Source organism: Lepisosteus platostomus, chromosome 6 (assembly GCF_059453375.1).
Source record: "Lepisosteus platostomus isolate fLepPlt1 chromosome 6, fLepPlt1.hap1, whole genome shotgun sequence".
NCBI classification, from domain to species: Eukaryota; Metazoa; Chordata; class Actinopteri; order Semionotiformes; family Lepisosteidae; genus Lepisosteus; species Lepisosteus platostomus.
Genome location: NC_142616.1, coordinates 24,229,481 through 24,255,575, shown reverse-complemented (window position 1 = coordinate 24,255,575; position 26,095 = coordinate 24,229,481). Strand labels below are relative to the sequence as shown.

The following is a 26,095-nucleotide window of genomic DNA, read 5'->3' as shown; positions in this document are numbered from 1 at the left end:
TTAATGTGTACATCATTTTTGTTCAAAATACTGCATCTGAAAAATGGTCTAAATAGATTTTTAAAAGTTAATTTCCATTCCACTGTTTTAATTAGAGTTGATTTAAAATTGCTTGCCTGTTACTCCATTATGTTTTATCTGCAGTCTTTAAATGTGCAGTGATTCTCTTTGATTGTTTTCTCAGAATTTCCAATGCACTGTACAAAAACATTACAAAATGCACAAGGCTGACTTTTCAAAGTATTTACATTTATTACAAATATCTTCCTACATATAACAAGAAAGCATGGGGTTTTACAGTACAATGTAGTGTTAACCTGTAACAACACATTTCAGGCACTTTTTAAGAGTACAAAAATATATTGAACTATTCTCCCTGCCCTATTAGATAGCTATTAACAATGGAAAAATTATCCGGTTTGTAAGAGTCTGAATCAAAAATAAGATTTGTAAGATAAGCAAAGTAGAAAGTCTACTTGGCGATTCAGTGCTGGTCTGCATAAGGAGTCAGAAGTGATTATGATGGGGTCCACATTGTTAAAAAAGAGGCAGTCAATGCCGAGACACCGAGTGAAAGCAATGCAACCTGCACATCCATTCAGCATCATGTCAGAACTCGACTGGAAAGAAACCTGTGGTCCTATGGACTATATCCAAATAATGCCATGTAAATATCCTCTACCTTTTTTTTATTTTACAGGATCCAGTGTGTGGAGATTAATATCAATATTCCTTGTTAAGCACCTGCATAGACACACCAGCCTCTAATTTACTGAATACAGGTGTACACAACACACAATATTTGAAATTAATTCATGATACAGCATACATATACAAGAATAAACTATTACATTATTTTTTGTTACTTTTTTCATTATTTGAATAGTATAGGGAATTACTTGCAGCCATTAAAATAGTCAGAAAAATAAAACCCAGTGTTACACAAGAAATGTTTTCAAATTACACAGATCCCCATTCCTCAGTAATGGGAAAGTGAGGAAAACTTATCTAGGCACAATAGTTTTTTCCCAAAAATCCCTCATTGCCCCACTGGGCTATTTTTCTTTATTTTTTGCTGACCACCAATTAGCTACATGTTAATAATTAGCTCAGCTTTACTTGGATTATTCAAGTCTTGTCAAAATATTGGTGTTTTTCATCACAACACTGAACGTGATGCATAATTACACACGTTAAAACTAAAATTTTATTGATTAAAATACAAATTATACAACTCTTGTCTATGCTCTTTAAGACGCACCTTTGTTTCAGCTTTTCTTTACTGCTGTCCATTTTAATGTCCTACCACTGCCAAATTCATCCTTAGCGGCAGTTTCAAAGTTTTCAGTAAAAGTCCATTTCAGGAAGCAGTATGAATGCCGTCTTTAGTGGTCTTGGGAGAGATAGTGGAGCTTTCAGAGGCTTGAAAGAAGCACCAATAGTGACTGGATAAAGTATTGAAACTGCCTCTACCACTGCAGAACCAAGAATGACTTAAAAAAATGTAACTGAAATAGAGAAAGAAATAAACTGGGACTAAATATGTACACTATATAAACCAATTGTAACAGTTTTTGCAAATACTTTCCATAGGAACATTTTTACACATACACAGGACATATGCTATATGAGGTTAAGGAGAAAATATCAACGTTTTAGATACCCGTAAATGAAACTATCTTCTTATAATGAGAATGGACTCCTGACAATATGCCAGAAAGCTAGTGTAAATGTTTCCAACAAATTACATATTTACAGAGCAAAGCATTTTTGGTACAGAGAAATATATATAAAAATATTTTTTGCACGGGTTGACCTTGCGTGTTTCTAATGTACAGTAATGAAAAAAAAGTAAATGAACATGATCCAGAATTCCTAACAAAATATCAGTTTTCCCTGAAACAAAAGTTATAAAATGCTGACGGCTTGTAATTGTTTATGTAAATTACAGAAAATTGTGTATGTACTTCAGTTCATAAATGCTTTTGTTTTTTATACAAATAAGCTGGAATCACCTGAGTTATCTCTGCATTGGTGTATGTAAAGATCACCAATTATCAAGTATTGTCAAATGAACACGCACCCCTGCAATCATGTTCATGTGGGTAGCATTATTCTTCACCTATATACAAATACAAGACCATATGCACATCCTGGCTTATTCACATTTCCACTGAATAATTTAAATAAAAATAAAAAGGTTAAACCTCTATAAATTTGGTTTAAAGTTGCACCAACGAGACACACCTGTTAAATCTCACTTTTAAAGAGATCTTAAAAAAAGGACATTTTGGAAAACCATATTTCCCCATAAATTATACAGGAGTAAGACAAATATTACTGTTTAAGTATAACAAATCGTACAATTTGTTTGTGAAACTGGTAAGAAATTTCAACTTTATAACAAAATATACACTGTATATTTTTGTTTACACAATGGCTCTTCCAGTGCCTCCAGGAAAAAGTCCAATGGATTTAAGGCACATGACGGGACTGAGTAAACATACAACAGCCTAGGTCTTCACGGGCGCTGCTGCTGCACTTGGAGGTTTAGAACAACTTATTCCAATCTCTTGTAGCTTCCATCAGATGCCTCTGCCCATGGCCTATCCACTCTTCCTGGTTGTCAAAAATTCGACCACAAAACCAGCAGCTAAACGTTGGTTTTTCAGTGCTGTCAGAGGTAGACTTCACAACCTTATATTTATTCCTGCTCGTCTTTTTCAACCTCAGCTTCAGAATATACCTCTCTTTCACGGGGCTAACTGGCTTAGCTCTCCGGCTACGAGTTGCATGAATATTAAGAGAAGGATTTTCGTTTAAAGGGTCACAGTTCAATTCGGAGAGGGCATCTATTGTTCTTTGGGATAATGCTACCTTTAGTACATGTCCTTTAAACTTGTTAATTGTTTTCATGACATTAACCACTTCGGGCACATCTGCGTCTGGGTGATTAAGTACTACAACAGGTTGGTTTCTTCGTGGGCATTTGATACGCTGTGTAGCACTGAAAGGTGAAAGCCTCAGTGTTCTCTCAACGTCCTTAGGCACCGGTGTTGCACATAGTTCATGAGCATCTGCTGGACCTTTCTCTGTTTCTTTCCATTTTTTGCTGAGTGGTTTCTTAGCTTTTGGTGAGGGTCCCGAAGACTCCTCAAGTAAAAGCCCTCTTTGCCTCTTTTTTCTGATGGCCAAGTGGTTCTGCTTTGGTGATGGCAGACACACTCTCTTGATTTTGCCATGACTGTTAACACCAGACTCCTTCTCCTTCGATTTACCTTGCACAGCAGCAGGAGATGAGCAATTCAACAACTGTGAAACTGTGAGTGGTTCATTGCTGGAGTCTTGTGAAGGTCCTGATGTCTTATAGCCTGTGGAGACATTCACAATTGATTGGTTTGATGACCTCGAAATACAAGAGGACTGTAAAGCACCAGTAGTCAGGTATACAGGTTGGTTTGTCATAGCAAGTGTTTGTATTCCATTCAGTTCACCAGTGCTGGATGGAAAACTGCTACCAGACGCATTTCTAACAATCTTTAGTAAAACTTTGTTACCTCCACTTTCATTTGATGTACAGTTCTGATTCAAAACTTTTGCTTCAATTTGACTGTTCAGCAATGTCCCTTGTTTGACTGGAGTCACACATTTCAGTAAAAACGCTTGTCGTCCAGCTTGTACAACAGCAGGTTTCTCTGGAGAATTTATCGGCACAGCTAAAACAGGGCGTTGTGGTTGACCTTGAATATTATGACTGACAGTAACACCACTTTGGCACGAAGTGCTCGTTACCATGGGCAGCTGTCTCTGGACTAAGAAACATGTCGGCAAATTTGAAGTCCGTTCTCCAGAAAGAGACTGAACTGAGTTTGATAAGATCAGGGATCCTTTCAGAGGCATGTTGTTGACAATATAATGACCTGTGCTGGAGCCACAGCAAAGTACTGCACTTTCTTCCCCATTTCCCGCACCACCACTTACCTTCTTATCACCTACAATCTGTGCAGTTGTGCCTATTCTGCCATTATTCAAAGTAAAGGTCAGTCCCGGTGGTTTTTTAGGTCTTTCCTTTCCAGTATTCAGGTACGACACATTTATTTGAGGATGTGAAGACCCTGTAATTAATTGAAATCCTTGATTGCTTCCAACCTGAATGGGTAGAGCAAACCCATTTTGACAAGGCTTAAGAAAAACTTGCTTCTTACCCTCTGTGACATTAATAGGTTGAAGAATCCTCAGAGTTGCAGCAGAATTCTTAACAGGATCTTGATTAGCAGAGGAAATCCTCTCTTTTTCCAGCTGCTGACTTATAATTGCATCAGAATGCTCTTCAAGTATCCGTCCCAAGGCAGTGGCACTGCATGGATTTCCAATGGTACTCTCCCCTGCAGCAACTTTTAACTCCTTTTTTTCCTGTGCGGAAAGGATAGATGCTTTTTTATTTTCTGTTTCCAGCACTTTCTCAAGAAGCTGATTAACATCCAGCTGAGGACCGTTTTCCTCACTCTGCAATGAAAAAACCGATGTGATTTTGGGCATGAAAAGAGAATCCTCGGGCTCCTCCAAAACATCAGAGGGCTCAGCAGAATCCTCTTCAACAGTAGCAATGCATTCATCAACTTCAATTTCACTGTCTGGGACTTTTTCCATCACACCCTGACTGGAGAGTTGATCTGCAGTTACCTCCCCCATTTCCTCATCTACTTTACAGTCCTGTGAGTGGGGTGAAAGTACATCTGCTAAAGTCAAGCTAGTACCAGTCAAATCCTTCGCGCACTGACTCTGAAAACTATCCTTCACACACACATCTGTCATGAGCTGTGAAGCTTCCTGATCACCACTCTCTTTTACAGTATCGGAGGACTCACTCGAAGCCCTGTCCTTCGAGTAATTATGAAAGCTAAAAACTTCTTGATGTGAAGAATTTAAGTCGGAGTTATTTTCATTGTCCACTACAATACTCTCTAGCAAAGTCTCTTTTGAGCTTAAACTTTCTTTGTCCATTTCTGGGCTCGTTTTATTGGAAGCAAATTCAACCAAGGAAGTGTGTTTGCTCTGCTGATCCATTTCTGCTTTGGAGGGATGTGCGATTTGTGCTTTCTGACTTGTAGTGTGGAAGACTTTGCATGTTGTTGGGGAAGCACTGGAACTGGGCTTTTGCTCATCATCACTAATTGGATGTCCATCATTAACAACTGTGTGTGACGTGCTACTGCTTTCCTGGTTCTCAGCTTGAAGCAATTCTTTAACAACAGAACTGCCTTTGTTAATACTTGATTGAGAGTCTGAGCAGGCAGGTAATGTGCTCTGTGATAAAGATGAATGAGAGGACACTGGCAGGCTACTACATTGTAATGCTACATCTTCAACACAGATGGGACCATTCATTCCTTTCTCTGGACCACGGCCTTTCGCCTCTTTTTCAACAGACGGTGCAACAGTTTGTGGAGAAGAACCTAACTTAGCAGCAGGTATTACTTTGAGAACCAAATGTCTTTTGCCATCCACCATCTTGAACCCCATGAATTTAGTAGTGCAATTAGGAGGAATAGAAATTTTATTTTTTACCATGAGCACGGAGGATCCACTACCACCAGTTTTTAGGAATCCTGAATTAGAACCTAAACAGCTTTCCATCTTGGGCTTCAATACAGCAGGTGTTGATGGTGACAAGTATTGCTGTTCACTCTTTCGAGCCTTAGCCCACTGAATACAGTCTTTCTCAGAGGCTACAGTTCTCTCTAAAAACTGCTGGGTCTCTTCCAAAGTCTTTTCTGGATTTGCCAATCTTCCATATTCATCCAGCAAACCTCCTCCAGACAAAGCATGGAATCCGGCAGTCCTCCACTGGGCGTCCCTTGCGACTCCAGCTGTATTCCTCTTCAACAAAAGCTTTAACCCAGATTTTGCATCCGCTAAGGTTTTAGCACCATCTTCTTTGTCCTTCAATTTACATTTTCTTTCAATCTCATCGCTGTGCACAGCATTCATGTGCTTTAAAACATAATCCTTCCGCGTTGCCCCGTAGTCACAGAATTGACATTGGAAAGGAAATGTGCCGGTGTGAACCAGCAGATGTCTCTGAAACTCCCCTTTTGTGTAACTCACATGTTGGCATTTGCCACATTTGTACTGAACCTCACTATGTCGATGTATATGTTGCACAAACGTTCCCACATCTTTTGTGGAGAACTTGCACTTTTCACAACGGTAATGGCCATTTGAGCTATGATATGAACTGAAGTGTCTAGTAAGCTGTAGGAGGCTGTACTGTACATTGTCATTACATATTTCACACTTAACATATGTATCCCGATGGCCTAACCGATGCTGCTGAAGGACAGGAAAATCATTAGCTGTAAAATTGCACATGTCACAAGGATATGTTGGTAGGCATCCTTGGTGAGCTACCTGAAAATGCTTCAACAAGTCATTAGGACTGAATGCAGCTTCACCCTTGCATTCGGAACAGCTGAACCTGAGTATTTTCCCAGAAATTTTTACCCCATCTTGTGGGCTCTGCCTGAACTGATAGCATGCACCGGAGCTTTCTGTCCCTTGGCTCTCTTTAAAAGGCTTCTTCTTGAAAGACTTCCTTGCTGTCTGCATTTTTGGTTTCGCAAGTGTCTCTCGAATTTGTTGTGAAACATACTGGTGAAGATTATGCGTCACTGGAAGTACAACTGAGAGATCTTTTAAACCAAATTCCATTCTTTGCACATTAGTAGGAAATGCCGATGGCTGTAGCTGAGAAATATCCCATTTCTTCTCATCCCTCTTTCCATTTTCCACGCTTTCTGGTGGGTCATCTGGTGTTTTGTGGCCTGGCTCCATGGTTTAAATCACCAATGTCTGTAACAAAAGGTAAGCACTATTACTTACATGGCATTGCAAGCAAGGCACAATCATGAACAAAAATTTAAGAATTCAGCAATAAACATTAATAGACAGATTCATCTCAAAACAAACTGAAAAGTTAAAAACAGTTTTAGAGATTGTTTGGGTAGTTATGCAATCCATCTACTTGGTTACATTCATACACAATCCTGAAAGAACTCACAAATAAAACAAATATGAAGATTTTTATTTCTATTTGGTTTCTAGAAAAGCGTGTTTTATGCTCTGATAAGTATTTAACACATTTTTAATGGCATAAAGCAGGAAAACTATAATAAAAACTCACTAAAACTATATATAAACTCAATAAAAACTGAGAAATGGTCCAATGATCCTAATGTATACATTTGTTGTTATCATTATTCTTTTGTAGAATATAATTGTTATTTGGTTAAGAAAAAAAATATATAACTAAGTCTCCTAATAACAGTTACAAAATGAGAGGGCCATCTAGACCTGTTTCTTGAAAGACGTTATTGCCCTTAACAACATGACTGGGTAGCTTGGTCCATATTCCCTTAACCCTCTAGGTAAAGAGGTGACTCCTGTTCTCAGTTTTAGATGCACTTTTACATAGTTTCCACTTTCTCTGGCTGTGTTTCACAATGTATTCTGAAGAAATCTATTGAGTTGGCTTTCATCATTACCTTTGAAGATTTGGAATACTTGCATCAGGTTCTCTCATTATCATTGCTGTTCAAGACTAAAAAGGCTTAGTTCTTTCAGCCTGTCAATATAGAACACTCCCTTAAGCTCTGGAATGAATCTTTTTCCTCTTCTCTAGACTGATCCCAGGACATCACTACCTTTTCTAAATTACAGTGACCAAATTTGTACACAACATTCCACATAAGGCTATACTACTGTCTGTTTCTCCATTGCCATAAACACTGCCCTATCCCATCTGGATAAAAAGAAGACATACACAACACTACTATTCATTGACTTCAGCTCAGCTTTAACACCATAATTCCAGAGAAACTAGTCAAGAAACTCAGTGCACTGGGTCTTGACACCACCCTCTGCAACTGGATTCTGGACTTCCTGACAGGCAGTCCCCAGGCTGTCAGGCTTGGAAACCACACCTCCGGCACACTAACTCTGAACACTGGGGTCCCCCAGGGTTGTGTGCTTATTCCAATGCTTTACTCCCTCTACATCCACAACTGTAAGGCCAAACATAACACCAACTCCATCATCAAGATTGCCGATGACACCACAGTTGTAGGTCTGATCACAGACAATGATGAGAGGGCCTACAGGGAGGAGGTCAATCTCCTTACAACGTGGTGTGATGACAACAACCTCACCCTCAACGTCAGCAAAACCAAGGAGCTGTACTTCCTATGGTTGAAGCAGGCTAAGAAATCTCCCCAGATCCTCACTAACTTTTACAGATGCACTACAGAAAGCATACTGACAGGTTGCATCACAGTGTGGCATGGCAGCTGCTAATCGCAAAGCCCTACAGCGGGTGGTGAAAACTGCCCAGTCCATCACTGTGGTTGCTCTCCCATCCATCCCAGACATTTATGACAGATTGTGCTTAAAGAAAGCTCTAAGCATCATTAAAGACCCCACACACCCCAGCTACAGACTGTTTGACCCTCTACCATCTGGAAAATGGTACCGGAGCATTCGGCCCAGATTAACAGACTCGGAGACAGTTTTTACCCCCGCACTATCAAACTATTAAACTCCCAGCCTCTGTTACCTATGACCTGAAACCTTACAGTGCCTTCGCTCTTTATCAAAACCTAATCACAGATTGAAATCTACCTCTACCTCACATCAAGAAGTTCACTCCCCATAGTTTTCTATCCTTTATTTCATTCTGGTGATGTATGATTTTGCACAACTGATGTTGTTTTGTATACTACCTGTTACCTGTTGTTGTTGTTTTGCACATTGCCTGTTGTCTCTGTCTTATTCTTATACAATTGTATTGTTGTTGTTTTTTGTACTGCTTACCGTCTGAGAGCTAGCTAAATAGCATTTCGTTATACCATATACCTGTGTATGAGTATAAATAGTCATTTTCTATTTTTTCTTAATTCATTTGCTGTTTCTACAGTATTTGCTGATCCTCCTAATTAGGCATTATTTGCAAACTTGACTAGTTTTTAACTATACCAGAACATAGACAATTAATATCAATTAATTAGCAGTGGTCTTACTATAAAACACTGTGGTATCCAACAAATCATATCACTCCAAATTATTAATTCTCAATCAGTAACCTTTCTTTCTTATTTTCATTAATTCCCCAATTCCCAATCCAAAGACATGTGTTTCCATGAATGCATACTGCCTTTACTTGATCTAAAACCTTCTGAAAATCTAAACACACCAATTATATGCCCTGTGTGTATTCATTACTGTTGTTGCTGTTTCAAAAAGCTCTAACAAATTGTCTGGTTAGGCAAGATCTAACTTTTCTAAATCTGCGTTGGCTATTTTCTAGGATATTATTTTCATATAAGTGATCCTCTAGTTTAGTTCTAATAATGATTTCCATAACTTAACATGCCATAGCTGTCAGACCTATTGATCTATAAGTAGTTAATTGTTTTCTCATCAATTTTGATGGATTTGTAGCTCATTAGTCATTCTCTCATCCCTGGGTACTGCTCCTTTCTCAGTTACTGTTGGAAGAGTTGCGTCTGCGGCACCTGAAGAACATCTCACCTCCTTCAGTACAACTGGACAGGGGACTTATTAACCTTGAGTGCTTCTAGTACCTGAAACTCTCCTGTCTCTTCCATCCTGATCTACAAGTTGAGCTTCCTCTGCCTGAAGAATGCTGTTGACTTCTTCCTTAGAGAATCCCCGAGTGAAATATTAGTTCAATGCGTAAGAAATTTGCCTTTCACTCTCTAGAAGTTTAACACATTTATCCGAGATATATTTTACTTCGTCCTCGATAAAATTTTTGCTGTTGTAGCACTTAAAATTTTATTAATTATTTCGGCTCCTTTGCAACACTTCTTTCATTTTCTCTCTTGGCCTTTCTTGCGTTCTTAAGAATGTCACTGTATATCGACATCTTCTTATTCCTGAAAGTGTAATTAGATACCCTAAACTTTAAAAGACAAATAACCCCCAAACACACACACAATTCAAACAGGCCAGTTGAGTCACACAATAAGCACATGATTATGCTCAGCAAGCTGCTAACAAGAAGTTAGCCATAAAGACAGGTACAGAACAGAAAGGCCTATAGTACTCAGCACAGTAGAAGTGCCAGTGTCTAGCTGCTGGTGGTACAGAGCCTGACAGGAAGGTGGGGTCGCTGCTCAAATAATCTATTGGGTGGGGCAGCTATTCCTGAAGTCTCATGTGCAATGTTAGGGAAAGCAAACAATTCAAAGAAAGTGCACCACTGCCTGCCCACCCTCTCACCCCTGACTGCAGAGTCATTTTACTACAATGCAAGGATAACAACTCAAAAATCTAGTTTTTCCATCAACTACAAAAATATATAGTATATAAAAAGAAAAAAGAACAAAATATTCCAATAAACAAATTTGTAAATGAATAGCGAAGTGAGGCAAAAAATATTGACACTGCTTAAAAGCTCAACTGATTACTTTGCTGTGTCTAAAACGTGACTAAATAATAAGCTTACCTTGAAATAAAAACTTGAGAAAGAGCATTTTCCCAATGACTAAAACAGGCTGTGTGGCAACTCTATATTTTATGCTATACCTTAAAACAAATGGAGAAAATCTGAAGTTTCTTTTTGTTATTACTGCTATTTCACTGTTAAAAATGTCTGTTACAAAATGAAGAATAATAATCATAGAACCTCTACCCACTACAGGCGAAAAGTGGAAAGCTTCACTTGAAATCTTTAACATTAACATTTAACATAATCTTTAACAGTACGCAAATGACTTCACAACTACATGCCAAGAAGGTAATAATGTGGTCTGCGTGACACAATGTGGGATGTGGAGTGTGTCTCCGAGTGATCACAGCTGGTGCTCTTCTTAGAAACCACAAGAAACCTCTCAGGGCGGTATACTTCTTGCTAGTGCCAGTCATTGGGGAGGTGCGGTTCACGCATAATTAATGATATTACTGAACAGCAAACAATCAATCAAAAATTCAGATAATGGGGCAAAACAAACAGACCTTCATGGGAGTCATTAAATAAAAATTTTGCAATTAATTATCGGTCAACTCAATAGGTAGTACTTGAAAACGTCTCTTAAAACTACATATTGTAGGTAATTCCTTTAGTTTAGCTGGCAAACTACTGCAAACTTTCACAAAATCAGCAACAGCAATATATGTCATTATGCCCTGTGGGCCTCGCCTTTGGTCTTTTCAGTCGATCGCCGAGTTCTCACATGGGACCGTGTGAACCCCTGGACATCCTGCACTACAGCTTTTTTGTGCGGCTCAGGTTAAGTCAACCGCTCAGCAGGAAAAAAAAAATGCGAGGGAATATATACGTGCCAGACTTTCTAAAGAGAAAGATTACCATCTCCAACCACGTCTTGGATAACACAAAGATGAAGAGGCAGAGAGTGAGCTACAGCCTGGGCACATACTTAAAGTGAGTATCTGAGCACCTGCAATAGACCATTCCCTGTCAACACACACCCCAGAAATCAGCAAGGACTCCAAGCCAGCAACGGGCTACTGTCCCCAAACCAGTACTGCTGATCCCGCACAGAGCATGATGTTCAAGGAGTCCTAGCATTAGGTAAGGACATACCCCCACTGTATTAACCCTGCTCATTGTTTACTGTATTTATGAGTTTGTCACAATACAAAAAACACTCTGCTCCAATTCTAAAAAAAATATTTTGCCTTCATGAGTTACCCTTCTCAAAATCATTGTGTATGCATACTGTATATGTATATATACCGGAAACAGCACTTAAAAGTCTTGACCAAATGCTCTTAAATTATGAAGGTCAGACATCTATAAGTCAATAACGCTCCATCAAATGGAAAATAAATATTTATCTCTGCCTAAATTTAGTTTTTTATGCATACGTTACAGTAAAATACACATTTGAATATGATGTCAATGTTGCTTTGGCAATGTCAATTCATCAGCTATTTACAAGCACTTTACAACTTCACATTAATTTTCACTTTCAGCACATTTGCCAAAGTGTCCTGAAAGATTTAAGTATTTAATCTGGAATTTAAACTGTACAAATTACATGGTGTAGATTTGTTTCACAGTACCTAAACCTTTATCTGAATAACTACTGACAAAAAAAAGCTTTCAGCCTGCCCTGATGCCAGATCAAATGTAGGCATACATTTGTCTTTAAAACGTAGGGTGGGAAGAAAATGCTTAGTATCCAACAACAGAAATAAAGGAGTGGGGATTGTTCATACAGCAAGATAACATGTGGCTTTCTGCGTTACATATCAACATCAATGGAATATGAACCAAGCAGTTTTTGAACACTGAAATTACAATGAAGAGACAAGGGCCCTGTGTGCAGTCCTGTTACTACGAGTCAATAGCATGCATGCCAAATAAGCCTGTCGGCACACAAATCATGTCAGCTCAAATCATTGGAGAATAACAAAAATACATTGCCCACAGCTAAAAAGGTTATAAAGGCTTACATATCTATTATTGTAATTATTCTGAGCTTAGTACTATTTTTTTTTTTGTAGAAATGTATCTCCAAATTGTATGGATATACTGTATACTGATGTAAAAAAGAAACGCAACACCTCCTCCTCCACACTCTGGTCCTCCCATCTGCGTGGAACAGGCTGAAGAGAGACTCATCCGCGAAGAGGACCTGATGCCACTGCTGACGAGTCCATCACAGCCTCTGTCTGGCCCAAGCCAGTCAGGTGTAACGTCTAGGAGGTGTGAGTAGAGGGCCTCTGACAGGTCGCCTTGCTCTAAGGCCAGCAGCCTGGAGCCTCACTGTCGTGTCACTGATGCGGGCATTGTGTCTGCCGGCAGATTCGGTACAGGTGGCAAATCTGAAACAATCTTTGATGTTTCGCTCCTGCTCTGGTGTGGTCACTCGAGGGCGACCAGATCTTGGACGGTCATCTGTCCTGCTGGTCTGCTGAAACCGTCTCTGCAGTTGGGACACAGTGGAGCGGCTTACTCCATAGTGTCTGGCAACGCTGGCACATGACATGCCTGCCTGCAGCATGCCAGTGGTCCTCTCCCTTGCTTCTGGTGACATTTGAGGCATTAGGGAATGCAGAGAAAACTGACTAAGTGTGGCCTTTTTTTTGGAGTGACCTATACTTTCCTATTCCTGTTTTATCCACTGAATGGATTAATGTGGGAAACATTTTTTGGTCCCCCCCAAAAAATTCCACCCTCATTGCCCAGAATGCCTCCGATTTAGACAGGCAAAAGTCCTGCCAGCTGTCCACTTATTCATGGGGCACACCCTATGCCAAAGAAAGTCTCTCACAATCCTTCCAAAGCCTTTTCAGTCATGAAGCATTAACCCCACTGACCGTGTGTGAGCTGTCCTAAAGCCTTTCCCTCAAAACCAATCCCAGTGAACCCACTACACACCACTCCATCTTAAAACACATCCTAAACAGGCAGAATCTCCAATCCTGCCATCCAGAGTCAACAATCCTACCAACACAAAGTAAACAAATTGACATATTATGAGTGTATATTTTTTGGAATGTAAATATATAGTCGTTCAATTATGCACCTCATACCGATTTCATTATTGACTTATCATGATAATTTATGTTAACACATATGCCAATCTAAGGATGTTCTGCAGTTTAGGTGGAGCAATGCCTTTAATTAATCTGTTTTCTTCATGGGACAAAGACACCAGACGCAGCTGCTTTGTGTGATTAGTGCAGCACACCCTGCCCCTGTCGGGATTCGATCCCGGTTTCTCGTAGGCTCCAAGGATGCACAGCGCCACTCTCCAAACAGCGGATTACTGTGCTGCACCAAAAGACTGGTCATCTTCCACAGCAGAGTTTTATACTGTCTAGAGTTCAGAGGGGGTGATGTCACTTCTGTAACTGGCTCAGTGCATGAGCCCTGTTACATCTGCTCTGATAAGCCCCAATCAGGGAAAAACTGGTTTGTAGTTCCTGAACATCTTCACTGCTTGTTCATCTATGAGGATACCAACAAGACAAAGGAACCACCCTTCTGGTTTATATATTATGTATGAGCACACACACATTTGTTTATATAACTATTATTTGAGAGACAAAAACATTAATTATTATACAAGCATATCAATAAAAAGCAGAATTCAGGATATAAACAACTTTACTATTAGTTATTGATACTGGACTAATGTATTTATAGAAAATATAAGTTAACCAGCACAGAAAAGCTTAAATATAAAATACCTTAAATTCTTGACTTAAAAGAAAACAAAGATTACACTGAATTCCACACAAAAAATAATGTGATTTTTTGTAACGAGGCCTTCTCAATCTACTACTGCTGCTGCTGACTTTCCAATAGAAATCTATTACATTCTCCAACTTCCAGCGCGGACGGATACATCACCACGCGCAGTAATAAAAACGCATTACGTACTGTTGACCGATATGGCGTAACAAAGACATTACGAGTTTTAGCACGTATTTAATACTACGTTTTTTTACTGAACTAAAAAATATGTTGTTTTGAGTACTATGATGGTACAGTCTGCAACAAGACGTTTGGCACTATTTGATCACAAAAGAAGCCCCCACCCACGCTTGAAATAAATAAGCAATTGCACATTTAAATTGCACAAATAAAGCATTTACTCTGGCGATCAATAAAACCCTGAAACTCAACTAATGTATGGTTTAGCTTTATTGATCATAAGATGTGCGTCCAACAAAGACTTAACTTGAAATTACCTTTCTTTCCTCTCTAGTCCTGCAGCTCAGTGACGGCGGCCATGACAGTTCCATCCGGGTATTTTAGTTTGAGCTCAGTGTCTATGACTGAGGAAGTACAGGCGGATGAATACGGATTACCTGAAAGTGTACTTTAAAGGTTGCCTTTATTATGTCGGATTGAGAGAAAGGAATAGAAAAGAGTATAAGTAAATTAAGATACATGTTAAACAACCTTTGTCGAAAAGATTGCTTCAGCAATCACTGAAGCTAAGAGTGAAACTAAGGAAACCTGTTACCATGCTACAGATGCCTGTTCTCATGGTGTATCAGCAGAGCTTATTACTGTGGTATTAGCCCTCAAACAAAAGAGTTGTGAAAAGGTTATTTAAACAGCCATGACAACAAAAGAAAAATCTCAAGTATTTACTGACACGTTTAAGTGGAATATTTTTTCTCATAAAAGCAACATACGTATAAAGAATGTATTTTTAAAAGGAATTTCCCGGTTTATTTGCAAAACATTAAGGCACCTTTAATGTTCTTCCAGCAACATCATATTTACGCTATATGATTGCCGATTTTCGGGTGATTTAAAAAAACGATAGTGTTAAGAAATTTTTAATAAAATCATCGTTTTAAAAAAATGAATTCACAATGATACAATATGAATCATCAGGCCAGTAAGATGCAATCATAGATTAAAGAAACCAGTGATAATGTGTGGAAAAATATTTCAGTATTCTATATTTTGATTGTTCAAGACCCTGCAAATCAATCTCTTAATTTCTGAGACAATTTTTATACCATAGAAAGAAGAGACCAGCTCCTGTTCTAGTTCGGCAAGTCTCTTGTTCAGTATATATACAGTATACATACAATATGCTACTCTTAAATTATTTAATCACTTAAATCAGAAATGGCCACCGAATTTGAGAAGGAAATGAGAAGATTCAGTAATCAAACAAAACTTGTTCCAAGTGTTCAGAAACTGATTATTTAAAGATGACCCATAAAACCTGTTGGACTGTGATTCCCCAAAAATAGATGTGACCAACCCTGAATAACAAATAAAAACATCCCACCCTGGCTGAAATGTACTAAAGGTTGTCATGATAATCCATGGCTCTTTTGAGGAAAGAAATACTGCTAAAAGTGAATTATGTTCTTCTCAAATGACATTGCCATTCTCACAGGTAAACAAAGAACTTACACATTTTCAGTTCCCAGTTCCTGTATGTGATTTTAACCTACAAATAAAACAAGTTTTAAGAAACAAGTAATAGGTTTATTCCACGCTGAAAAAAAGAAGAAAGAGAACACAACGTTTCGGCCGTGGAGCCTTCTTCAGGTTGTCACGTTGTGTTCTCTTTCTTCTTTTTTTCCCAGCGTGGAATAAACCTATTACTTGTTCCTTTTCAGCAGCCTACGCATGGTGACGCAGCTACCCACCTGAAGTTTTAAGAAATACCAGGTTCTCAAACCCACCCCACTTAATCAAAATGTTCAATTAAAAGAGCACTTACAACAAGACAAGGAAATAAAAACATCTGGAGTGTTGCCTTCTCTGACACTGCCTCTTCTCTGGAGAGGTTTTACCTGAGATATGCAGAGAGGACACCCTGTGAGAGGAAGCAAAGTTCCACAATAGAGTTTTATATTTAACCTATAATATTGATCATTAAAATTGGGTGATTGTAATAAATATTTCTGGGTATTTGCCAATCTGGTCAATCTCTTTTATTTCTGTGCCAATTTCTGTGTAAAATTGGGGATCTTGAAAAAATTATTGTCATCTTCTGTGGTGTATCATCTGTGTCACATCTGTGTATCCTGCTTTGCATCAGTTTTCAGAGGCTGTCTTGGTGGGATTCTATCCAATTCCTCTCCTAGAGTCCAGGCGTGTGCCCACACAACCCCGCAGATGTTCAGATCAGGTGAGAAGGACATCCAAAACATAACTGTCTCTCACTAGGTTCTTGTAACATTCTTGTCTCGCAGGAAGGCTGTTGATCCTTGAGCAACTGGTAGGATATCACATCATAGGAAGAATAGCAAGTCAGATCTCAGAACTTGATTAAACCAAGCTCCATAGTGACTAGACTTTCCTGCCCAGACCATCAAAGACTTGGAAAAGCTCTTCAGTCACCACAAGGTGTTGTGACTTCTTGTCTCCCAGATCATTAAGCAGTAATATAGCTTGCCAGGTTATAAACTGCAGTCTGTAAACACCAGCAAGCAATAACTTACTGATTGTGAGCATACCGATGACACAGGGGTCTTGTTTTCTTAAGCATATGTGTTCCTTTCTGGTATTCTTTATTTAGACCATGCTTGACATTACACAAGTTAAATCACTGCATGACCTGTGACCAGTCAGCATTCTCACAAACAGTATTTAGTACTTATCACTGCCATCATCAATGTCTCTGTAGTGTATAACAGTCAGCTGTGAATGATCAATCAATAGAAATTATGTCAAAAACATAATTCAATATACTTTATCTTTTAAAGATATGCATATGTTTCTTAAAACACACTGTAATTCATTGATTTTTGTTTGTTCGACAGGTTTCTAGATGTGAATCCACTTAATAAAGAGGATGAATCTATGGAACTATGGAATACTGCTGCTTTTTTCTTATGTTTAATAACCAATAACACTTTGATTACAATACTTACCCCTGTTTAAGAAACATTGTACACTATCGCACATCATTTGTCATATCTTAATAACAGATTGTCAAATTATTATGTATTATAAGCCATAGTGAAGTATTGAAAGCAAAAATAAATGAAGCAATAGACTGATTCATCCACGGTGCGACAGGGAGTGCTACAGGAGGTCATTCTTGCCGTCTGCCATAAGACTGTACAACGCATCCACCTTGCGTCTTGGCAGAGGCAACATCGACAGTGACCTGTTTCTGGACTAAACGCATATACACATCTACTGCTACATCTGTTCTCTTTCTTTTTCTTCTTCCCGTTTACAACCACTTTTGTGCAATATATGCCAGGGACCTGTGCAATACATTTACATCTATATTTATATCTATATCTATATCACATCTATATTTATATTCATATGTGTGATACGTTTTTCTGTGTACTGTTCTGTTCTAGTTTGCTCTTGTGTGTCCGGACTGTGAGTAACTCTTGTATTGTATTGTATTGTATGTATTGTACTATTATTATATAATTCGTTACACTGTGGCTGTGTTGTGTGTGTTAAGCTGCTGTTGCACTGCAATTTCCCTCACGGGATCAATAAAGTATCTATCTATCTATCTCAATGAAAATAATGTTTTTGTAGTTTTTGTACTTGGTATGGCAAAGTGTCAAACACAATGGTAAAATGTCATTATTATTGTAACATTTTTACAAGGAAGTCTTTTCCCCATCAATCTTATATGTCTGCATTTAATTAATAAGACATCAGCTGATGTTAGAACAGGTGAAGTGTGAATCATTCCCCCTCAATCCAATCAGAGTGGTTGTTGACACAATTCAGAGAAAATTAAAATGCTATTACTAACATAGATGCATTAAGATCCTTAAGATGTTCAGTGTTGTATAATTTAGAGATACAAAATGCTAGCTGTTGGCTGCAGAATCAAGATCAAGCCACAATGAAGTCCTGCCCTCTGACCCATTCAGGTGATATAAAGTCCTCTCTCTCCCTTATATACTTGCTGGTGGTACAGATCTTGAGAAGTTGAATCAGAGATCAAACCCAACCTCTATCCAGAACAGTTTGCATTTACATGGCCATGCATACTTTTATATTTGGAAATCATTCAAGCTGAGCTTTGGAAAATGAACTTCCACCACCCCACCCCGCCTCCCACAGAAAATTCACAGCACAAGTTACTCATAAGACAGGAGACACAAGAACATAGTACTTGTGATTAGTCTCACCTGTTGAGACACTATCTAGGTACAAACACTACTGTAGGTCTTACTGCATACAACAGCTGAAGGTTGTCACCAGCAAGGGGAACATGCCAAGTAGGCCATAGCTCATCGAAAAGTGAGGTGAGCCTTCCCTTCTCTGGTCAATGCAAAGTAAGAAAATAAGAACTAAAAAACCTTTTGCTGTTGTCAAATAAACATGGTCATACAATTTTCAATATACAATGAATTATGTGTTATAAAAGACATAGGACATTTAATGTGGCAATTCTGTAAAGCTAGAATATCCACAGCATATATATATATATAATGTGATGAGGACAATGAAAAATATAATTCTCCTAAAAACATCAAAAAGTGAAAAAAATGTATAAAAGAGACTTATTAAAAATCTATGGATGCAATTTAAAAAATCAGAAACCTAAATTATATTGCTTGCAGATATTAGGATCCTGGGTGTTTCCACACTCATCAGCCACTGTAAAAATGACGTTTTACAGTGAAAAGCCAAAGGAGGCAAGAAACAATGATTTAATCCTATGGAAAGCCAAGGAAAATAAATACATTAATTTTATAGGGAATTTTAGTTCTGTGTGAGAGGGTATGCTGTCAGAGGAAAAGTGCTGCTGGAAAAATGACCTTGTCTTGTTCTGTACATTTCATGTTTTAATCTCACTGGTGTGCTTCAGCTGCAGACCAAGCCTTTCCAATGTTACGGTGCACATGTCTCAGCTCTCTAGAGAGAATGGCAAGGAGAAAGGTCTGTGTTTTTTTTCTTTTCCATATAGTTATGACTTGGGTTATATATATATGTAAGTCTACAAATATATATATATAGGTCAGTAAATATATCTATCCGTTTTCTAAATGTTTTATCCATTAGCAACAGGTACAAGGCAGGATACACTCTGGACAGGATGACACCCCATCAAAGGGCACACATAGACACAGACATGCACACACTCATACTAAGGGCCAGTTTTTCCAGAAGCGAATTAACCTACCAGTATGTCCATGAACTGTAGGAGGAAACCCATTCAAACTGGAGGAGAACATATCCACTCCATGAAGATAACACCCCAAGTCCAGAATTGAACCCAAGGCACCAACGCTGCGAAGCGTCGATGCTAACCACTGTGGCACTGGCTCTGCAAATACGTAAGTACTGTATGTAAATATATATGTAAGTATGCACCTCGACGCGATGTAAGGTACGTAAAAAAACTAATGGGAGTCTTTTTTTTTACAAACTGTCAATGTATTAGCCAGGAATGATGGATGCTTAGACATTTAAAGATGCTGCATAGACAATGTATGATCTCTACATAACTCTTTTTTAGCCTGAAAAACGTTGTTAAATTCATCCGATTAGTCGATTCGTTAGGCCAGTTAAATTGGCAAAACGGGAGGACACAGCCATTCTTAGGACCTTTTCAACAATTTTTATTCATAACCTGGAAATCAACCAGAAACATCCGTTCTCTTTTTCACTGTATTTTAATGTACAGTGTTTTAGGGAAAACATCTTTTTAGATAACATTCATTACGTATTCTACTAAAATTTAGAGGACATGCTGACAGCAGGCACGGGAAAAATGGTTCGAGATCCACTTCTCTGTTACTTCAATGACCAAGAAGTTTGGAGAGTTGGGTAAAATACGACATGTCTAAACACCAGCTTGATTACCAGGGTTTTTTCATGATAGCGATTAGATTTATCAATTATTAAATCTAACATCACCTTTTTCCGATTTCCTCGGTAGTGAAACCTGACGTGGTTTTGAATGTTTGAAACGTTAAATGATCGCGTACTGGATACGAAATTGGCTCTTTTGTCTATGTAAGACGTTATTTGGCATTTTGTGTTGAATATCGTGATGCACAAAGTAAATAAAACAGGGCCTTATTACCCGAACTAGCATGCTTTTTTTGTGGTTAAATGATCTATGACAAATGCAAGCAACCTGCAAATGACTTTTGGATCTCAGTACCTTTGTTAATTTGTGGAAATCCAGATTAAGGAAAGTGATCTAAGGCTAACGATAAAACTCTTTCAAGCCAACAAAGGGTAATAAAAGTAGTTATCTAAAAAAATCATTAACCTAAACACATTCAGTTTATCTTGTGCTTTTGTGCAAGTTTCGGTTCCTGTGCGGACGTCCATGAATCCCTACGCCTGATTGGAGATTTTGGGAGAGTGTAAGAGAAGTTTCAATTGGCATGCGCACTCCAGCATGTGTTCATTGCAGGCTTTGTATACACATACTGAGCCTTTTAACAATGGATGAAACAAAGTGCACAGCGCAGTGATTCAAACTTCGAAAAGAAACGTTTGCGTTAGGCTTGTAAAAACAGAAGATTCATCCTCCCGTCATTACTGAGCGCGTGAATGTGTTTCCTCTGATTTCAAAGGTAAGTTTCACTCCGTTTGTGTCCGACTGCTTTTTCGCAGTTAAAACTTTAGTCTGGAGGTCCACAAGGTTTATCGCCAATGATGCGAGCGTAGTTTACTAGGGAACGTGACAGCAAGTCTTTGTTAGTTTGAGACTCAATCACTGAACTAACATCTAAGCACTGGTGATTAGTTCAAATTCCCGGGAGAACTTAGCACGCAGTGATCACATCATATTTTAAAAAGAGTTTCACATAGTTCTAAGTCGTTACTGTGTATTGTGACAGCGGAGAGCTTTGTAAACCTCAGGGATGGTTGATTGGCCGGCTCTTGCAGCTAAATCCACATTATTAAATCTCCACAGAACCCCCGTTTCTGCTATAAAGCTGCGGGCCGATTAACTTCCCTTGGGACAGAGGTGACAATTCCCACCAGCAGACTGCAATTCCTTGATGCGATTTTAGATCATCTAGCCGGTTTTGTGATAATGTAAAGAGGGTGGCTGTCGAAACGATAAAACGAAAAAAAGGGGACTAATTGGACGGATTCGTTGTATCGTTGTGAGAATATTGAGCAACAGGTTTAATTTGCTGGGAATTAGATTGGTGTCACTTAATTGGGAAGTTCGTGAACGTTGAAATTTCGCGACATAATCTTAAAAGTAGAGTGTGATGGATTGTTTTTTTCTTTAAGACAAATGAGGAAAAAAACTACATAACAACTCCACTTACTTGCAAATATCTTTACCTTAATACAGGCCACCCGACACCTTCTATTCAATGGAGCTTGAAGGCGAGTGGTGGAAAGGACAGCTGGCTGCAGATATATACCACGCTCTTCGCTATAAAGTACGCTCTATCTCCGGCGACTTTTTTCGCTCTTCGTCTTCTGTAGGTTCCAGTAGGTGAATGTTGATTCCTTCAGGAAAAGTCGTTATTTGAAAGAAAAGCACCGTAGTGTCACTTTCTCGAAATGCTTCTTTAAACAGATATTTAAACCTTTAGTTTGTGGCTCAGCATTGATCTTATATTTTGGTTTTAAAATGGGATTTTCGATGTTAAACAATTGTAATGACCCCTTCCCCCTCCCATTCTGAAGTGTGAACTACAGAATTTCACGACCAACTGCAAAAAAGCGCAAGCGAATCTAACGTTTAAGTGTTAGGAGGGAAGTGATCGTATCACGAAGACTAATTTAGTCCTTCGATATTGCTGTACGAAATTACCTGGCCATGTGATATGTTAAAATGTTTATTTTTATTTTTAAATGTCTAAATTCATTTTTATTTTATTTATAATGTACAGAAAGTCCGTTCTTCTGATCCTTTGGCCTTCGGTTTAAAATGATTAAAGCCGTTGGTTGTGTTCCCATTTTTTTCTGTTAGGGCTATTGTTTTTAAAACAGTACAATAATATATTTTCTAGGAGCTGAAGCTGCCATCTTATAAAGGTCAGTCCCCTCAACTCAGCCTGAGACGCTATTTTGCGGACCTAATAGCCATTGTGAGCAATCGCTTCCGGCTGTGTCCCGCTGCTCGTCACCTTGCGGTCTACTTGCTGGACCTGTTCATGGATCGCTATGACATTTCCGTGCAACAGCTGCATGTGGTCGCGCTTTCCTGTTTACTTTTGGCAAGTAAGTATAGTACAAATCACATCTAATAGAGTTTCAGGAGTGCAATGTTGGATATAAATTCTACCTTAAATTGCATTTTTTTTGGGGGGGGGGGCGCTTTCTTTGATGTTTCCCGTTGAATGTATGTTTCTTTTTTGTTTTTGATTCAAGGCAAGTTTGAAGAAAGGGAAGATCATGTGCCAAAGCTTGAACAGCTGAACAGTCTGGGGTGCATGACCAACATGAACCTTGTGCTAACGAAACAAAGTCTGATGCATATGGAGCTCATGTTGCTGGATACTTTTCAGTGGAACCTGTACTTGCCCACTGCCGCCCACTTTATTGATTACTACTTGTCGATTGCTGTTCACGAGACCGATCTGCATGATGGCTGGCCCATGGTTTGTCTGGAGAAAACAAGAATATATATGGCAAAATATGCGGATTATTTCTTGGAGGTTTCACTCCAAGGTAAGTTCTGACTGAAATGACCGTGTGTTTTTCTTTAAGACTCTGACATATTATTAAACTGTGTTCCCTCCAGCTTTAACATAGTTATTAATGTCTTGTAATTTATATGTGTGCTCAAACAGGTCTCCTTTTTTTGTTTTCCCTGCCAGATCACGTCTTCTTAAATTATGCCCCTTCGCTGGTGGCTGCTGCTTGTGTAGCGTCTTCCAGAATAATTCTGCGACTGTCGCCTACGTGGCCCATTCGTCTGCATCGGCTGACTGCCTACTCTTGGGACCTCCTTGTCTCGTGTGTAGAGCGTCTCTTAATGTAAGAGATACTTTGATAGATTTATACTGATTTGCAAAAATAGTTGTCATTTTAGAATGAAATTGGGGACTGATGGCTTTTCCACTAGATGTAGGGCGTATGTTAGCGTCTGTTCTTTCTTTTCTCTTAACTGTAATGAACAGTGCAGTGTCTTAAGTTGTAACTAGTTTTAATCTTTTTAACGAGATCTGTTAGGATCACGTCAACGCACTGGTAGGTGTTGAAGCAGGAATATTGATTTTTCTTTTGTCTCAGAGCCCATGATAATGATGTCAAAGAAGCCAACAAACAAAAGTGTCAGCAGCCCAACCCACAGACTGGGCATACGGTATACCCGCCACAGAGCCAAGGAAATGCAGCGCCGCCTCAGATACAGCAGCATCTGCCTCAATACCTGCACCGGCAACAGCTTCAGTACCCGCAGCAGAATTGTGCGCAGATTATTTCCACGGGACACATGCCTTCTTATGCCATCCAGTCCCACCCTACCAGTTTACAAGCCAGCATTCAGCCACATGGACATATACAAGCAGTGACTGGCATGACCTTGCCCGCTCCCCTGGATGTGAAGGTCAACTTGCCCTACAACAAGTGCTATCAGGTTAATGGACACTATACCTGCACAGCACCTTGTTTTGATAGGTGATTAACACCTCCTAGGGAGGGTTTTTTTATGTGGGCTGGATGGAGGACAGTTTCTGAAATGACTTGCTATATGAGCCAAAAAATGCGTTGCAGAAGAAAAACACTGTTTTTAATTTTAAGAAGGCAAGTTGAGCACTGTATTATGTAGGATAAGATGTAATCTTGAACTATGTGCAATATAATTACTTTGGTGTACAGTCTTTTCTCTTTTCCTAACCTGAGCCCTCTTTTAAAAACTAGACATTTTAAAAGTATTAAGCAGGCCTCAACATCACAGTTCATATTGAGGACTGTAATAAAAGGTTCGACTTTGAGACATAAAGTTAGCCAGATTAAACCTTCTTTGTTAGCCAGTCTAACCCTTCTTTCTTGAGAATACTGCTGTATCACAGTAACAAATGATCTGAATATCAAAGCTACCTCTGTTGAAATGAATGTAAATATTTTCTATAATACAGTTCTTTCTGCATTTCATTTGGTATAGCTTTTTGTTTTTGAAGGACCAGCTAATACACTGTAAAGGAGTTTTTGTCCTACTTTAATTTGGAGGATATGTTTTGTACAATGCCCTTCCTGAATTACTTTCTAGCTTGTTTGGCAGAACATTGTAAAGTCATCCTTCCAGTGTACTACCTCTGAAAGTAAAAACAGTTATCAGTACATTTATGTAGATTTTTGAAGTAGAAGAATTGTGAAAGGGTTTTGTGCTACAAGTCTTTATACTAAAAAGTAAAGTAATTTCAGGTTTACATCATGTTTCTCAAAGTGTTAAACCTCCATGAGTGCTGTGCACTTAGAAAAGTTTTTTTTAAATAAAAAAACAACTTTGTCAGTTTCTTTTTTATTCTACCGACCTTGTAACACTTGTTTTACTCTATTTCTGTCTTTCTGATAAAAGACCAGATATTAAGCAAAAATTTAAAATACATATTTATTATAGTTACACCCTAGATAGATAGATACTTTATTGATCCCGTGAGGGAAATTGCAGTGCAACAGCAGCTTAACACACACAACACAGCCACAGTGTAACGAATTATATACTAATAGTACAATACATACAATACAATACAAGAGTTACTCACAGTCCGGACACACAAGAGGAAACTAGAACAGAACAGTACACAGAAAATCGTATCACATGTATGAATATAAATATAGATGTAACCATAGATATAAATATAAATGTATTGCACAGGTCCCTGGCATATATTGCACAAAAGTGGTTGTAAACGGGAAAAAGAAAAAGAAAGAGAACAGATGTAGCAGTAGATGTGTATATGCGTTTAGTCCAGAAACAGGTCACTGTCGCTGTTGCCTCTGCCAAGACGCAAGGTGGATGCGTTGTACAGTCTTATGGCAGACGGCAAGAATGACCTCCTGTAGCGCTCCCTGTCGCACCGTGGGTGAATCAGTCTATTGCTGAACGTGCTCTTCATTCCTGCAAGCCTGTCATAGAGGGGATGGGAGAAGTTGTCCATGATGGCCTCCAGTTTGGACATCATTCTCCTCTCAGCCACTACCTCCAAGGGGTCCAGGTCAGACCCAATGACAGAGCTCGCTCTCCTGATGAGCTTGTTCAGCCTTTTGGAATCTACTGCTCTAATCCCAGAGCCCCAGCACACCACTGCGTAGAAAATGGCACTCGCTACCACCGACTGATAAAACATGTGTAGCATCTTACTACACACATTGAAGGACCTGAGCCTCCTCAAGAAGTAAAGTCGGCTCTGTCCGTTCTTATAGATGGCCTCGATGTTCTTAGACCATTCCAGTCTATCGTCGATGTGCACTCCCAGGTACTTGTACGAGTCCACCATCTCCACGCCACTCCCATGGATGTAGACAGGAGTAGGTTTGACCTTTTTCCTCCTGAAATCTACCACCAGTTCCTTTGTCTTTGTAACATTCAGTTCCAAGTGGTTCACCCCACACCACTCCACAAAGCTGCTGACCAGTCCTCTGTACTCCTCCTCCTGCTGACCCTTGATACATCCCACAATTGCAGAGTCATCTGAGAACTTT

At 39.0% G+C, this 26,095-nt stretch overlaps 2 protein-coding genes across 5 annotated transcripts; one reads left to right on the top strand and one right to left on the bottom strand.

Annotated features, from left to right (window-relative positions):
- Positions 1-232: 232 nt before the first annotated feature.
- znf518a (zinc finger protein 518A) lies at positions 233-15,016 on the bottom strand. Of its 3 annotated transcripts, none has more exons than XM_088634978.1 (3): positions 14,746-15,016; positions 4,206-6,852; positions 233-3,371 (listed from the first exon to the last, which is right to left on the bottom strand). In XM_088634978.1, the coding sequence occupies exons 2-3, from the start codon at positions 6,832-6,834 to the stop codon at positions 2,551-2,553; spliced, it is 3,450 nt and encodes a 1,149-aa protein (XP_088491104.1). In that variant the 5' UTR covers positions 6,835-6,852; positions 14,746-15,016; the 3' UTR covers positions 233-2,550. The 3 variants fall into 3 exon arrangements, with proteins under 3 accessions (XP_088491104.1, XP_088491103.1, XP_088491102.1); XM_088634977.1 differs by adding an exon at positions 12,610-13,999 and having other exon boundaries at positions 233-6,852; positions 14,746-14,818; XM_088634976.1 differs by having other exon boundaries at positions 233-6,852.
- A 5,772-nt stretch (positions 15,017-20,788) lies between these two features.
- Positions 20,789-24,899, top strand: ccnj (cyclin J). 2 transcript variants are annotated; one of them, XM_088634974.1, is made up of 6 exons: positions 20,789-21,051; positions 21,789-21,879; positions 22,456-22,666; positions 22,817-23,116; positions 23,266-23,425; positions 23,681-24,899. In XM_088634974.1, exons 2-6 carry the CDS (start codon positions 21,811-21,813, stop codon positions 24,069-24,071), a joined length of 1,131 nt encoding a protein of 376 aa, XP_088491100.1. In that variant the 5' UTR covers positions 20,789-21,051; positions 21,789-21,810; the 3' UTR covers positions 24,072-24,899. The 2 variants fall into 2 exon arrangements, with proteins under 2 accessions (XP_088491100.1, XP_088491101.1); XM_088634975.1 differs by lacking the exon at positions 20,789-21,051 and having other exon boundaries at positions 21,699-21,879.
- Positions 24,900-26,095: the final 1,196 nt, after the last annotated feature.